The sequence below is a fragment of the Elephantulus edwardii genome, unplaced genomic scaffold, assembly GCF_000299155.1.
Source record: "Elephantulus edwardii isolate Elephantulus edwardi_28Jun2011 unplaced genomic scaffold, EleEdw1.0 scaffold00002, whole genome shotgun sequence".
Lineage (NCBI taxonomy): Eukaryota > Metazoa > Chordata > Mammalia > Macroscelidea > Macroscelididae > Elephantulus > Elephantulus edwardii.
In genome coordinates this window covers 28328128-28342620 of record NW_006399752.1, presented here as the reverse complement: position 1 = coordinate 28342620, position 14493 = coordinate 28328128, and the positions used below count along the sequence as shown (strand labels likewise).

Below are 14493 nucleotides of genomic sequence, written 5' to 3'. Positions count from 1 at the left end.
AAAAATAATAATTAAAAAAAAAAATCTCTAAGAAAAAAAGAAAGAACTTGCATTTCCATTCATTCACTGTTGCACATTTTCCTCCCTGCCATTCCAATCCTCCAGCTCTTTTTTCTCTGGGGAAAAAAGTTCTTTCATTGTTATACAGTTCTCACCCCCAGGCCCAGTGCACTTTACTGTGCAGCTCTTTTTCTGGACTCTTGTCATGCCAATAATACCTAATCATATATCCTTTTACATAGTTCCTTCCCTTGTCTGTTTAAATGCTGTGTATATTATTTATTCCCTCTTTTCTTAATTTTCCCCCATTCCCCATGCCAGTCCTATTTTATAACAGTGGCACTATGCAGTATTTGTCTTTTTGTGATTGAGATATTTCACTCAGCATAGTATCCTCCAGGGTCACCCATTTTGTATAATAGTTCATGAGTTGTTTTTCAGTGCTGCATAATATTCCATTGTATCAATACACCACGGCTTCTCTAGCCATTCATTTGTTGATGGGCACTTGGGTTGTTTCTAAATCTTTGCTATTGTGAACAAAGCTGCAATAAACATGGGTGTGCATATATCTGCTTGGATGTCAGGTATGGTCTCTTTAGTGTATATTCCCAGTAGTGGAATTGCTGAGTCAAATGGTATCTCTATTTGCAACTTTTTGAGAAAGCGCCATACAGCCTTCCACAGTGGTTGCACCATTTTACACTCCCACTAACCGTGAATACTGGTTCCAGTTTCTCCACAACCTCGCCAACATTTGTTGTTTGCTATTCTGTTACATTTTGGTATTCTTACTGGGATGAGATGATATTTCATAGTTGTTTTTGCATCTCTTTTAGTGCTAGGGTTGAACATTTCTTCATGTGTTTATTTGCCATCTGAATGTCCTCTTTGGTGAAGTGTTTGTTCATATTCTGTATCCATTTCTCAACTGGGTTGCTTAGCTTTATCTTGCTGTGGTGCTTGAGTATTTTATAAATTCTAGATAGAAGTCCCTTATCAGATATGTTATTACCAAATATTTTTTCCCAATCTGATCTGTGGCTTCCTGTTTTACCGTTGGAGAAGTTTTTGGATGTGCATAGGTATTTGATGCTTTTTTTAAATATATATTTTATTATTTTGAGTGTGTGTACCATCAAATCGAATCTGATTGGTATAGGAGGAGATTGTCCCTCCTTCTGCAGCAGAGCATCTGGTGGATTCAAACCAGATTTGATTCTTAGAAGTTCCCATTCATCTATTTTATCCTCTCCTGGTTGTAGGTTTTTCGGAAGCTTGAAAGACTGTTCATGTTGTAGATTAGGGCTTCTAGGGTTCTTCCAAGCTTTTCTCTAATGAAGTTTATAGTCCTTGGTTTTAGTCCTAGGTCCTGGATCCACTTTGGGTTGGTTTTTGTGTATTGTTTGAGTTACCACGGCCTCTTCTAAACACAGCCTGCACATCTGGCAGTTCTCTGGTGATGTGTTGTTCCAGTCGTTTTGGACAATTTTCAGCAGTATCTTTCATTGCATGTGATATTAATGATATTGTTTGATTCTTTCTGCACGTTGGAATAGGAACAAACAGAAGAGACTATGCCTTGGAGAGGGACATCATGCTTTGAAAGGTGGAGGGTCAGAGAAAGAGGAAGATCTTCAACAAGATGGACAGACACAGTTACTACAGCAATGGCATCAAGTGTATCAGAGTTGAGGAGAAGGACACAGGAGAAGACATGGTTCAGATCTGTTGTTCACAGGGTTGCGCTTGACTTGACGTAACAACAGTAGCTAGAAGACTTTAAAATTAACATTTTTAAGAAAATAAAGTTTTCTTTAAAAAACACTTTGAAAGCTACTGACATGAATCAGGGTGCTCCTTAGAGGGAAGGAAGGCCAAGTACATTGGGCATGTTACTGGGGGGCTGGAGGCCAGTCCTCGGCCCTTGGGAAAAACGGCACGCTGGCAAAGGCAGACCGTCGGACAGGAGGGGAGGCTCTTCCATGAGGACAGATACAGTAGCTGTAACAATGGGCTCAGGTAGGGCAGATGGTACGGCTGGTGCGGTGCACGGCAAGGTTCAGACCTGCTGTTCACTGGGCCACTGCGTGTCATCGTCAACTCCACAACCTACCACCACCACCAAGTGCAGACGGCTGACTCACCACCCTCCCCCCTGCCCAAGCACTGTGCACAGACCAAGCGGGAACCACAGACGCCGTTTCCCTAAAGCAGCATGCATTACCCTCAGCCCTGCTTCGGTGAGCTCCAGGCAGTATCTGCTCCCTTCTCTGGTCTCCACGTTGATGTAGGCCACATCGTCCGCACAGCGCAGGCTCTGCGACACCAACATGCTGTTGACAGCGAAGAGGACATCACTGACTACGGCTTCTGCCTCGAGCCGCATGTCCTTCATGTCAGTCCCCTCCACACCATTGAGCGTCGAGTCGCCTTCCAGCCCCGGCACGCTGCTCAGCTCCCTCGGGTTACAGTCCGTCTCCATCCTGCACAGAAGCAGACAGGAAGCCGGTTACAGAGAGGCACACAACGTGCTGCCCTCGACTGGCACCAGGTACAACACACCAATGGCCGACCACCGTCAGGAGAGGAGTCTAAACGACCCACGGATTCTCCAAACACGGTCCTTTCCCACTTCCCCGTGAGGGATGTGATTCCCTTCCTGGTAAGCACTTCACATACAGCAGTGTAGCACTGTCTGGACCACCACCACCCAAAAAATCCAATGTGCGCTGCTCTCCGCATCAGCTGGCCTTTTCCTAGGAGACACATGTAAGCCCAACTGCTGAATCAAAGGATAGGCCCACGTTCAACAGATACGGAGAGTTCTCTTTCTGAAAAAGGCCACCCTGACATCATCTCCCAGAAGTGCGGGCACTCTGGTGGCACGTGCACTGTGTGTTCCTCACCAAAAAGCCAGTCACTGGTGCCAACCCACCAGCCACTCCCATGGAGGGTGGGAGTGTCCTCAAGCCAGAAGCCCCAGTCTTGGGGAGAGATGGCCGGAAGGAGGTCAGATGGCTGGCAGAGAGCCCCAACCTCGGAGATAGACGGCCGGCAGAGAGCCCCAGCCTGGGGGACAGATGCCTGGGGACAGCCCCAGCCTCGAGGATAGATGGCTAGCAAAGAGCCCCAGCCTGGGGGACAGATGCTGGGGGACAGCCCCAGCCTCGGGGACAGACAACCAGCGGAGAGCCCCAGCCTCAGGGATAGATTGCCGGCGGAGAGGCACAGCCTTGGGGACAGATGGGCAGCAGGTGCGAGCAGTGGGTCTGGATCACAGACTATGAGAGGCTGTGCTGTTACCACTTATTAAAGACCTGAGCATCCAAGAACGCCCTCTCGTCATTTAGCATGTATTATCTTTTTGGATGTTTGCAGCCTATTTTTGAACTCTAGGGGCACAGTGGTTAAAGTGCCTAGCTGCTAATCTAACTGGTGGTGCCTCAAACCCACAAACCACTCTCTTACCACCCATCCCCCCAGGTCATCTTCCTGTTTAAAACACACACTGGTGACCAGGGAGTCTATTCTGCTGACGCCAACCCCGTCCTGGGAGGCTACAATCTTCACAGAGGAGACCGGTCCAGGCGTTAAGCATCAGAGTGCTAAATGGAAGTGAAGGTCACTGGTTTGAAACCACTAGCTGCCCTGTGAACAAGAGGCTTCCACAAAGGGTGCTGCTCTGGAAACCCTGCTCTGTCCCATGGTGTAACTGAGTCTGAATGGACCCCAGGACAGATGACACAGCACAAAAGCAGAGCTGCAGGCCCATGGTCAAGTCACCACCGGAGAGCTGTACTGAATGCATGCACGTCACGAGCCGGTTCTGATGTGTGCCCTCCGTCAGTCTCTGACAGTGCCTCTTCCTACTGGAGCAGCTGAAGGCTGTGAGCTGCTGGTTTATGATATCCACTCACGACGTCTGGAGACGGAATCTGCCCCTGGCTTTTATAAAGCCCTACGTGATCTTCTAAGGAGCTCTTATGGTATAGTGCTAAAGAGCTGCACCGCCATCCCAAAGGCACGCATTTCAAATCCACCAAATGCTCTGTGGCAGAAAGATGGGCAATCTCCTCTCAAACAATTAAAGTGCCTCTGAAAACCAGCCACTCAACAGCACCACTGTCGTCCAAATTCTCTTGCTAATTATAGGTGATCATCCTGGAATTTTTCTTATGTTTTTTCCCAAGCAGTCTACTGCTGTGACACTTACTGAACAACTAGTCTTCACAGCACTGTTTGAACTGGCCCACATACTCCACCCTGAGTAACATAACTTCTCTCACCAGCCTGACCGATACTGCCACCAGGTCACTATGTACTGAGAGCTGCTCCTCCAGGGCTGGGGTCAGACAGGATGTGCCCAGTGGTTTGGACTGTTAAAACCCAGCAAGTACGAATGAGACAGTTAATGGACAGGCTGCTAGAACTGCACGGAGACCCAGGCTCTCTGCCTGCCTGGCAGGCATTAAGCGTGAGCTGCGATCTGCTCTGCTGCTGGACACTGTCCACCGTTCTGGATACAATACGACCCCCTTCACTCAGTCTCTCTCTCACTCTCTCACACACACACACACACACACACACACACACACACACACACACACACTCACACTCTCACTCACTCACTCTCTCCTCCCCAGGGACCGAGCGAGGGCAAGGGACCAAGGCCCCGTCCCTCCCCTGCTACTCAGCTCTCAGATAAAGGAAGAAGGCAGCAGAGCTCCTACCTGGTCACACACTCACTCATGCGTCAAACTCCTCTAACACGGCCTGGCAGACCTTATTAAAAACAGCCAGCTAGCCTACCACGAGACGCTGGAGTGGGCACCGCCTCGGCACTCTTGGCTGCTGTGCTGTCCTCTGGGGACACCCCTGGGAGCTGGTCTCCACAGCTGTGTCACACGTACATGGCAGACGTGGGAGCTGGTCCCCAAGGCAGTTCAGAATGAACATGTAAACAAGGGTGCCTTCCTAAGTGCTCAGCTGCTGATGGTCAGCGGTTCGAGCCCACCAGTCACTCCAAAGCAGAGAGGCGAGGCTGCTTCCATGGCTCACAGCCTTGCAAACCCTGCGGGGCAGTGCTCGTTGATCCTGCAGGCTCCCCAGGAGTCAGAGGAGACTCGACCGCCGTAGGGTTTTAGGTGGACTTAACACTCTTACCAGGAGGGACCAGTTCCTGGAAAGACACACCAGGCTTGGTCAGTGAGAAGAGTCAGTGAATCATGGAAGCTTCTCCACGGCGCAGCCCACACGTGTCTGCAGTGTTGGGCTCCGAGCCAGCAGCCATGTGCAGATGGTGTCAGAATGGACAGTAGCTGGTAACCCAGTTACTTTTAAAAATCTCAAAGCACACGTGTAAACGTCTACTTCACTTCTTGTCTCAAGGTTCTTTTATCTAGTCTCTCACAGCACCTACATCCTAGTAGTCAGCATTAGGTGCTGTCGACTGGGACTCACGGCTACCCCAGGAACAGACCTGTCCTCTCCTGTGCCTGTGGCTCACCTGACACACTCGAGCCACGGCGTCAGTCATCTTTTAGGGTCTTCCTCTTTCACTGACCCTCCACCTTTCCAAGCTTGATGTTCCCATCCAGGGAAGTCTCACTCAGCCAAATGCCCAGGGTGTGTGAGTCAAAGCATCACCATCCCTGCTTCCAGCACAGATCAATCACAAAATCACCAACTGCTGGAGCAGTACGTCAGGTACTGACACCTAAGCCTGGTGGACTACGCAGCAAAGCAAGGAGCCCTGGTGACATAGGGCCCAAGGGGTCAGGTATTAAACGGAAAGGTCAGGGGTTTGAATCTAAGAGCCATTCTGAGAGAGATGGGCAGACTCCTGTGAGGACCCGCAGCCTCGGAACCCTCACGGAGGGCTGGTCCCAGCTCTGGAACTCGCCACGGCACGACAGTGCAGGCAAGTTTTTCTATGTCTGACGTGAGTGATCCACGCTCCAACGCCATAGCTGCACTGTGTGTGTGACTGAGCCCTTTGCTGTCTCCCACTCTGCGGGACTCCTCGTCAGGACTGACTGCCATCGCTGTTCTAGTCGCTTAATTACTGGCTGCAAATGCTGCCAGTATGAATGCTAGAAATGACAACTAAGTGGAAGCCTGACGTTTACACGTGAAAGCGTGGCCACGTGCAAAGTGTTCTCAGCAAAGTCTCGCCAATGCCAACCAGACCTACAGTGGCAAAGAAGAAGAATCTTCACAAGCTGGCGAAGGTGGCCTCAAAGGCTGCAGATGTGGCACGCACATAGGAAGCAGGCCTTCAGGGTGCCAGCCACAGTCCGTCCTAACAGTGTCGAGACACAGGCTTCTAGTTCCTTCAGTGTGGTGCAGTGCAGAGCACCTGAGCTGTCCCTGGAGGCCGCAGGGAGCAGGGAGGCTGGCCTGGGGAGGGGCCGACACATCACAGGAGAATGCACTGAATACAGAAGAAGGTACAGAAGTGGCAGAGCCGGATTCCTGGGCCGCAGCACTCACAGCTGGAGCACTGGCACCACTCACCCTGACAAGAGGGGTCAGTGATGGATACGGCTCCGAGAAAGGAACGTGGATTAACTTTCTGGGGACTCACAGAACTTCAGCAAGCGTTCTGCAGGGTTGTACTGTCGTGGATGGACTTTCTGGGGACTGTCACAGAACACTGAGTGCTCCACAGGGCTGTACTGTTGTAGATGGACACTGAGTGAGTGTTCTGTAGGGCTTTATTATTGTGGATGGACATTCAGCGAGCGCTGTGCAGGGCTGTCCCGTCGTGGACGGACATTCAGTCAGTGCTCGGCAGGGCTGTATGCTGTGATATGTTCTGGTTTCCTGCTGCTGCTGTAACCAATGAGCAAGTGGGCAGTGGTTTCAACAACACGAAGGGACAGCCTGCAGTGGTGGTCAGCAGGTGAGGCAGGTGTGCTGGCAGGGCCAAGGTCCTTCCGGGAGCTGCAGGTGAGAACGCCTGGAGCCTCCTCTAGTCTGCAGATGTCACCTGCAGTGCTGCAGGGGCTTCCTTCTGGGGCCTTTCACCTTGCAGTGCTCTGGAAAATGGCTCAGGAAGTTTCTCCCTAACTCCCATTACTGCTGCCCTCGTTACCTGGAGAAGCCACCTGGTGTGTGTGGGCGGGGGACTCCAGAGTGCTGCTACCCAAGGGTTTCAAACCAGTCTGAACTGGTAAAGTCATGACTGACACAGTAAATCTGGAACAGACCAGAATTTGTAAAATGTGGGATGAACGGGACAGAGAAAAAAATGAGCAGGGCACTGTTCTTGATGACTCTGAGGGTCGAGAGATTTGGTGGTGCAATGGGTATGCTAGCCTTGTTTTCTTTTTTAATTTTATTATATTTTGTGTGTGTACCGTCAAACTGGATCTGACTGGTACAGGAGGAGACTGCCCTTACTTCTCTAGCAGAGCATCTGATGGATTCGAACCGTGTACCTCTGGGATTGCAGTGCAGCTTCCTGCCACTAGAGCTCCCTTGGCCTTTGTTTTTTAAGGGGGAGACTAAGTCCCCAGAAGCGCCTCACCCATATAATTTTTCCTGCTCCAGTTATAGTCTGGAGATATGCATATTTTATAAATTTAGATCCACTCCAGTTTGACTTTTCCAGTGAAGCTGGGCTGAGCGTGAAGAGTCAGTTCAAACCCTGTTTCTACTCCAGGGGTGCTTTTGCCCAGGGCAGGGACTGATCTCTGCTGGGAGAAAACTTTACTTCTGTACAAGACATGAGTTAATGGATGCCTCTGGGATTGGCTGAACCCTGGTGACAAGGCAAGCCAGGAGAGGGGCGACAGGCAGATGTCCTCAGGGTACACGGTGTTCTCCGGGATATGGAAAACCCTCCCAGACCCAGTCAGGAAGAGCGAAGCTGAGAAAGCTGTCAGCTAAGAGCTGAGCTGCCAAGCAGGGGCAGGGCCATGTGGGGAGGGCAGTTCTGTGGTGGACTGGCTGAGAGCTGGGCCAGTAAGGTGCACACGTGCATAGCTGTGGTCAGCTCCCTGGCCCTGGGCTGGCAGAGGCAGGGCCATGTGGGGAAAGCAGTTCTGTGCTGCGCCTGCTGACAGCTGGGCAGGTAGGCAGCTGATGCCCCATGGCTGAGAACAGGGCAGGGCCGAGCGGTCAGCAACGTGGCCCTGTGCTGAGCAAGTTGGCCACGTAGAGCAGCCGAGAGCGAGGTCCTGGCTGAAAGCTGTGCTACACTGAGATGAAGGGGGCTGCTCTCAACTTCAACGGGGAAAGGGGCTTTCCAGATCTTGCCAGGGTGCTTCCTGGTCCTAATTCCAAGTGGTTCCTGTGATGTCCAGTCAGAGCCTGAGCTATAGCCCGTTACTTCCCTGATAAAGCACATACATAAGTAAGCTCTGGCGTTCTGGCCACTGCAGTGAGGCGCAGAGCGCCACAAGGAAGACAGCGGGTGTCGGCCACTGCGAAGAAACAGGCAGCAGAGGTCCCTGTGAGCTCACTAGACAGAAGTCAGCTTTGTGCTGACCCAGTACCCTCACAAACCCACCCGAGACCTCACGCTGTCAATGCCTCATCCACGGTTCAGGTACTTGCGCTTCAAAATTCATCACTCCAGCCCTGCTCCCAAGGCCACAGCTCCCTGTGTGACTCCCACTCCCAGTGTGGTCCCCTTGAGGACTCTCCTCCTCACATCCGGATAACCCAGCATCACTGGCCCGTCGCCCTGGTCCTCCTCAGATTCTCTCTCAGGGCGGGGCTGCTGCCTCACACCCAGCACAAGGCTGGAGGGGCTCCCCATATCTGTACTCAGCTCTCTCTCTCTCTCTCCTTTGAAAACTCTTTCCAGGCAACAAAATGGGTAACTGCAGGGCACACCTGTGTCCCACTGTCCTTCAAAACCTCCAATCTGTTCTTTCAGATATATATTCTTCCCCCTAAGGGAAAAACAGTAAAGGTAGGTTTATTAGAAAGTTACATCCCCAAAGGGAGGGGCCTCCTCCCTGAAAGATTTGGAGGGAAGGCCCTATATATATTCTTTTTAAAAAATAGCTTTGGGTTGTTTCAGGTGGGAAGGAACTCCAGCCCGTTTATCTCAGCCAGAAATGGAAATCTCGCGGTCAGTTCTGAGCTAATGCTGCAATTGACATCTTTTCTTTAACTGACCTCACAGACTTCAGTCTCCCCACCACCACCATGCAGGTTACCACCCTGCAGGCTCCCTCATTAGGGACACGAGGACATTGTTTGACGCGTGTTTCTTATATGATGGTTTGAGGTCCACACAATTTGGAAATGTTGTAACCTGACACAACACTGCAAGCTTTTGTCCTTCACAAAGGCTCAGCTGCACTTTCGTCAGGAGACAGATTCACACCACGTCCTCAGCAGGGTAGGATGTCCCCCCACTCCTCCCTACAGCCCCATGAGGACGGGGACCCGTGTAAGTGGCAGCAATGGCGTCTGGCAGACAGCAAGTCTTCACTGAGTATTTTATGAATTAATGAATCAAAGAGCAAATCCAAGTCTCTGCTCCTTGGGCTGTGGTGTTTAGCCCTATGGCCAGGGGCTTACAAACCCCCGGGCACCAAGGTGGACAGTCCTGACAAACGCCTGTCATTGTTAGAAGAACTCACTGCCATCATCAAGCAGGAACCCACTTGTGGCTGACCCTCGGCGAGGTTCTCAAAGGCTGTAAAAGTCCTGGCCGGAGAAAGCCTAGCTCTGGCACGCACAGTGGCCTGTGGAGGTGACCTTCCCGCGGGCCGCTGCCTCTGGGTTAACAGGGCAGCTCCCCGCACCCTACGCCCCGAAAGCAGCCTCCACAAGCCCTCCCGACGCACCGGTTTCCTCTGTCTCTGGCAAGCTGGAGAGTGATGATCTAACCCAAGGATGCACACTCGCACCGCTATGGAGGAGGAACCGGCTCACGTGACCCTCCAGAGGTTTCCGGAGGCTGTAAACTGCATGGAGGCAAGCGCTCACTGCCCCGGGTGGGACTGCTGGGGGAGGCACACCCCGCCTTCATGTGGGTAGTGCACTCCTTACCTACGCCCAGAGCTCCCTAATCCAAGGACTGCAGGCGCTGGGCCCAGGGATAAACCAGGGCAACGAAGGGCAGGCAGGAGTTTACAACTGAGTCAGCCTTGCTGACATCATCACTGAGGGTCTCACTATTTTTTAACTTTCTTATTTTTCTACAGTAAAAAACCCATTTTTTATAAAAACAATTCCGTAAAAGTGATGATACGGTGAAAACATAGGACTAACGGTACGGAAGAACACGTGTGTGGATCACAACGATGGGTAACATCGATAAGAACTGGACTCCCAGAACACGTAACTATGCTCATGCGAGACCAAGACCGAACGGGACAAGAGAGGCCGGGGCTGTATCCTTTCTGCACACCTATTCAACCTGTACGTGGAGCAAGTCATTCAGGAAGCTGGACTCTGCGAAGATGACTGTGGAATGAACAGTCTAGTTACACATCCAAAGTATGAAAGAGGAAGTGTCGCCATCTTTGGCTCCAAGGACCGCTCGGCTGCACCTGATCCAGTACATAAAAGCCCTTCTCTCAGCAGTCCACGGGGTGTTCAGAGATCTTCTCCACACACCTCAAGGGCATCGAGTCTTCTTCTGCCGTCCTCATGCCCTGTCCAGCTCTCCGATGCATAGCAGGTGACTGAGAAGACCATGCCCTGCTGCATGCACCTTAAAACTGACATTAATGTTCTAGAGAGGTCCCTGACAGCAGACTTGCCCAATGAAGTATGTCTGATTTCCTGATTGCTGGTACCAAGGGTGTTGTGTGACTGGGGGTCCAAGGAAGATGAAACCAATGGCAGCTTCAATTCTCTCTCTATCATACTGCCAACTGCTGGTCCTGTGGTGAGGACCTCTGTTTTCTTGATGTGGAGATGTAATCCATACCGAAGGCTGTAGCCCTTGATCTTCTGCAGCAAGTGCCTCAAGTTCTCCTCCCTTGCTGCAAGCTGAGTGTGTTATCTGCATAATGCAGGTTTTACTGACGAGTCTTCCTCCGATCCTGACATAACATTCTTCCTCACAGTGTCTTCCCGAGCTACTTGCCCAGCATACAGGCTGATTTAGGTAAAGCTAAAACCTACTTTAACTTCTGTGTAAATATAACATTTCACTTTCTTTCACTAGGACTGAAACATATATTGATTTTTAAATTAATCATATAAAATAAAAATAATTTTATGCAGCATTAGAAATACATCTATAATTTCAATAAAAAGAGCTTCTTTTCTCACGTATTTATTTATAAAATAATTCTTCTCTCTGCAATAATTTACAAACCAAGTCAACACCTTTGTAAGATACATTCTGTTGGATCAAGAAGGGTAAAAACCCCCTAGTATTAATTGGAGAAATTATTTAAATTATAAGTCAGCAATATGAAAAGCTACAACCAACCTTTTGTTCAAAACCCAAAACGATAATTGAGATTTCGGAAAAATTCTCAAAACCAAAGATTTCAAAAACAAACTATAAGAATTACAGATTTTTATTTCTGTAAAATATTATGGGTGAAAAAAAATCATCATTTTGTACCACATTTAAATAAAGCACATCCTAACCAAGATTAAACAAATCAAGATCAAAAGACAACTAAAGAACGCTTTTTCCTTCCCATTCAAGGCCTAAATTGGCCCTGTACCAGATTTTGAACAGTATTCTCTTGCCAGTATCTTAAGACAGGAATCTGGTAAGGCTGCAATCTGTTATTCTGGTAGACTCGTCAACCTGTCTAGTCTCCCAAGCAGCCCCTCTAAACGACACAGGTGAATTGTTTAAAGCTGCTCTCTCCAACTGCTGGTATAATGTGCAGATGTGCTAGTTATCAAGGTATCACTACGACCTCCCTTATGCTCTTTTTAATATTCTAGAGTATATCATTCTGTCCCAAATTCTCAGCATGGAAGGGGCAGAGGTTGGCCTCCCTCATGTGGTGGAGAAAGAGACCCTGTCCAGAGGCCAAAGAGCGAGGCCACGGTTGTGGAGGGTCAGGCCTAGTGTTTACCCTCACACCCAGGACTGTACAGCTGACATTACAACAGCCAATGATCTGCAGGGCCAGGCTGTGGCATCTTCACTGTGACTCCTCTTCGCTCTCTCACAGCTGCAGGCTGGCAAACACTCTCAGCAGGAAGAAGGGCTGGCCAGGACGGTGTGGGGGTCAAGGGTCAGCTCCTCGGCAGGTGGGTCAGGGTGAGACTCCCAGCTCTACCACTTGGTCCTGTGTGACGCGGGTGGCTTCTGGTCATCTCTAAGAGGATGATGCCCTCAACCATCCAGAGAAACAGAGAGAGAGCCTAACAGGTGCCCTCGACACAGCACCTGGCAAAAGGTCAGCGCCAGGAACCTGTCAGCTGTCACACTCAGGGTATCATTTCCATCACTTTGTTTTGTGCCCCTGACGGCCCTCATCTCACTCCTGTCCTCCTCCCACATGTCCTTCCCTGATGCTTCCTTCCCCTGTATTTTATCCTGGGTAAATGCTGGCCTTCACTCAGATCACAATAAAAAGTGGGATCCAGCAGATGACAGAGCACTGCTGTCAACCCCAGGCCCCAGCGATCCTCCAGACAAGGCCCGCCCGAATCTTCCCAGGAGGACACTGCTGGAAGCATACTACTCCCTCCTCCTCAAAGGGGCTGGTGGATTCAAACTGCTGACCTTTCAGTTCACAACCTAATGATTAATTACCACCACGGGCCCTTAAATAAAGTGCTGTCCCTGGACACTCGGGTTGGCGTCCTCCCTCTGCAAAGATGGATGTCGAGGACAAGGCCTGACCTCACATTCCTGTGACCACAAGTCCTAAAAAAGGCCAGCACGCCACAGTGGCAGCTCCTGTGTTTGCGACATCACCGTGATGGGACCCACCTGGCCACAGGCAGACAGCTTCTGAAGGGTCACCTCAAGTGCCCTCATAGACACCTAATTAGCGCTGGATGCTAACATTCTGTGAGACTTCGTCTTTGATAAACGCAAAGCCAGCACTGCGATTGGGGCTTAACTGTACCCCTGAGCTCAAGGTCTAACAATGCAGCGTCTAAGCCTGACACTGAAGCTCAATTCTCCTGGAAAGCGAAGATGCGAATGGTGTCACACTATGCACTCTGAGTGGAGTGTGACTGTTACGGTAAAACCTCCCATTTTTATATCCTCTACTATTTGAAATTGCAGGCATTCTATGAATAGGCGCGATCTAACTCCATGTCCCAGAAACCCTGCTTATTTTAACAGTTATTAAAGAAACCCAAATTGTACTCATTCTTTAAAAGTCCCGTGTACATGAGGCATACAAAAATCAAGACAGGTTCTTCTAATCAAGAGAACTCTGAAAGGAAGGCAGGAAAGCAATACCAGTTACAATAGCCACCTAAAGAGGAAAATGTGGGAATAACTCTAACTAGAGATACGAGTCTTATTCAAAAGAAATCACAAACACTGCGACATAAACATGGCTCACGCAGAACAGCCAATGGACCACCAAGAGAACAAATACTCACGTCCTGGAGAAGGGGCAGCGCGAGTGCTCCCTGGGGGCAAGATGACAAAGCTTTGCCTCATATACTTTGGGCATGTTGCTAGAAGGACCTATTGTTTGGAGAGGGACTTGAGGCTCAGAAAGGTTGGCGGAGGAGAGGAAGCTCCTCCACCAGAGGGACTGACACAGTGACTGCAACAATGGGCTTAAGTGTGTCAGGGACAACGGCACAGGAGAAGACAGGGTTCACATCTGTTTACAGGGTCGCTATCGTTGGGGCCATGGGGGTTAGTGTGTTGGAGTTAGTGAGGCTACCTCAGGACAGGGTAGGGTTCAGAGTTGCTGCACACAGGGCCTCTATACATCGCAGGCAACTCATTGGCACATAACAATAATATACTGTGACAGGTTTGGAAGCAGGAGTGGTGTCTGCTTCCTATGAATTTTGATAAATGTCAACAGTTGTAGAGGGGCTTCAGGCCTTTTGTTCATCTGATGGCTGTGAGTCGTACTCGACTCGAAGACGATCCACCACCACCACACAAATGTGCATATGAGCTGGACCAGAGGGAAGGCTGAGACACTAGTGCCCTGAGTGGTGCTGGTGAATGTTCTGGACGGCTAAAAGAACCAAGTTTATCTCGGAGAGTGCTCCTCAGAGGCAACAATGAGGAAACTTCCCCTCTCTTTGGATATGGAGGGACCAGTCCTTGCAGAAGGGGTCAGGCTCAAAGACCCTCAAACAAATGGCTTAGGACAGTGGCTTTGGCATAGGAGAGCTGGCAGGATGGCCCAGGATCGCCAACGTTTAGTTCTACCATGCTGGGGTCGCTATGAGCTGCGGCCAAGTTGACCCCGACATGAACAGACCTGGAGTACTGGTGGTGCAATGGTGAAAGAACCAGGAAACTAACAGTAAGGTGCAAAGAGACAAGAGCTTTTCTCTTTAAAAAGAGTGGTGGTCTGCTCCCATCCAGATCACAGCCTCGGAGAGCCCAAG

General features: G+C 50.2%; 1 protein-coding gene across 1 annotated transcript in view; it reads right to left on the bottom strand.

Annotated features, from left to right (window-relative positions):
* Positions 1 to 2485, bottom strand: part of GSKIP (GSK3B interacting protein) — an 8635-nt gene extending 6150 nt beyond the window's left edge. Inside the window, exon 1 of the mRNA XM_006879056.1 lies at positions 2228 to 2485. Within this exon, the coding sequence (XP_006879118.1) occupies positions 2228 to 2485 (258 nt within the window). The remainder of the gene's footprint in view (positions 1 to 2227) is intronic.
* Positions 2486 to 14493: the final 12008 nt, after the last annotated feature.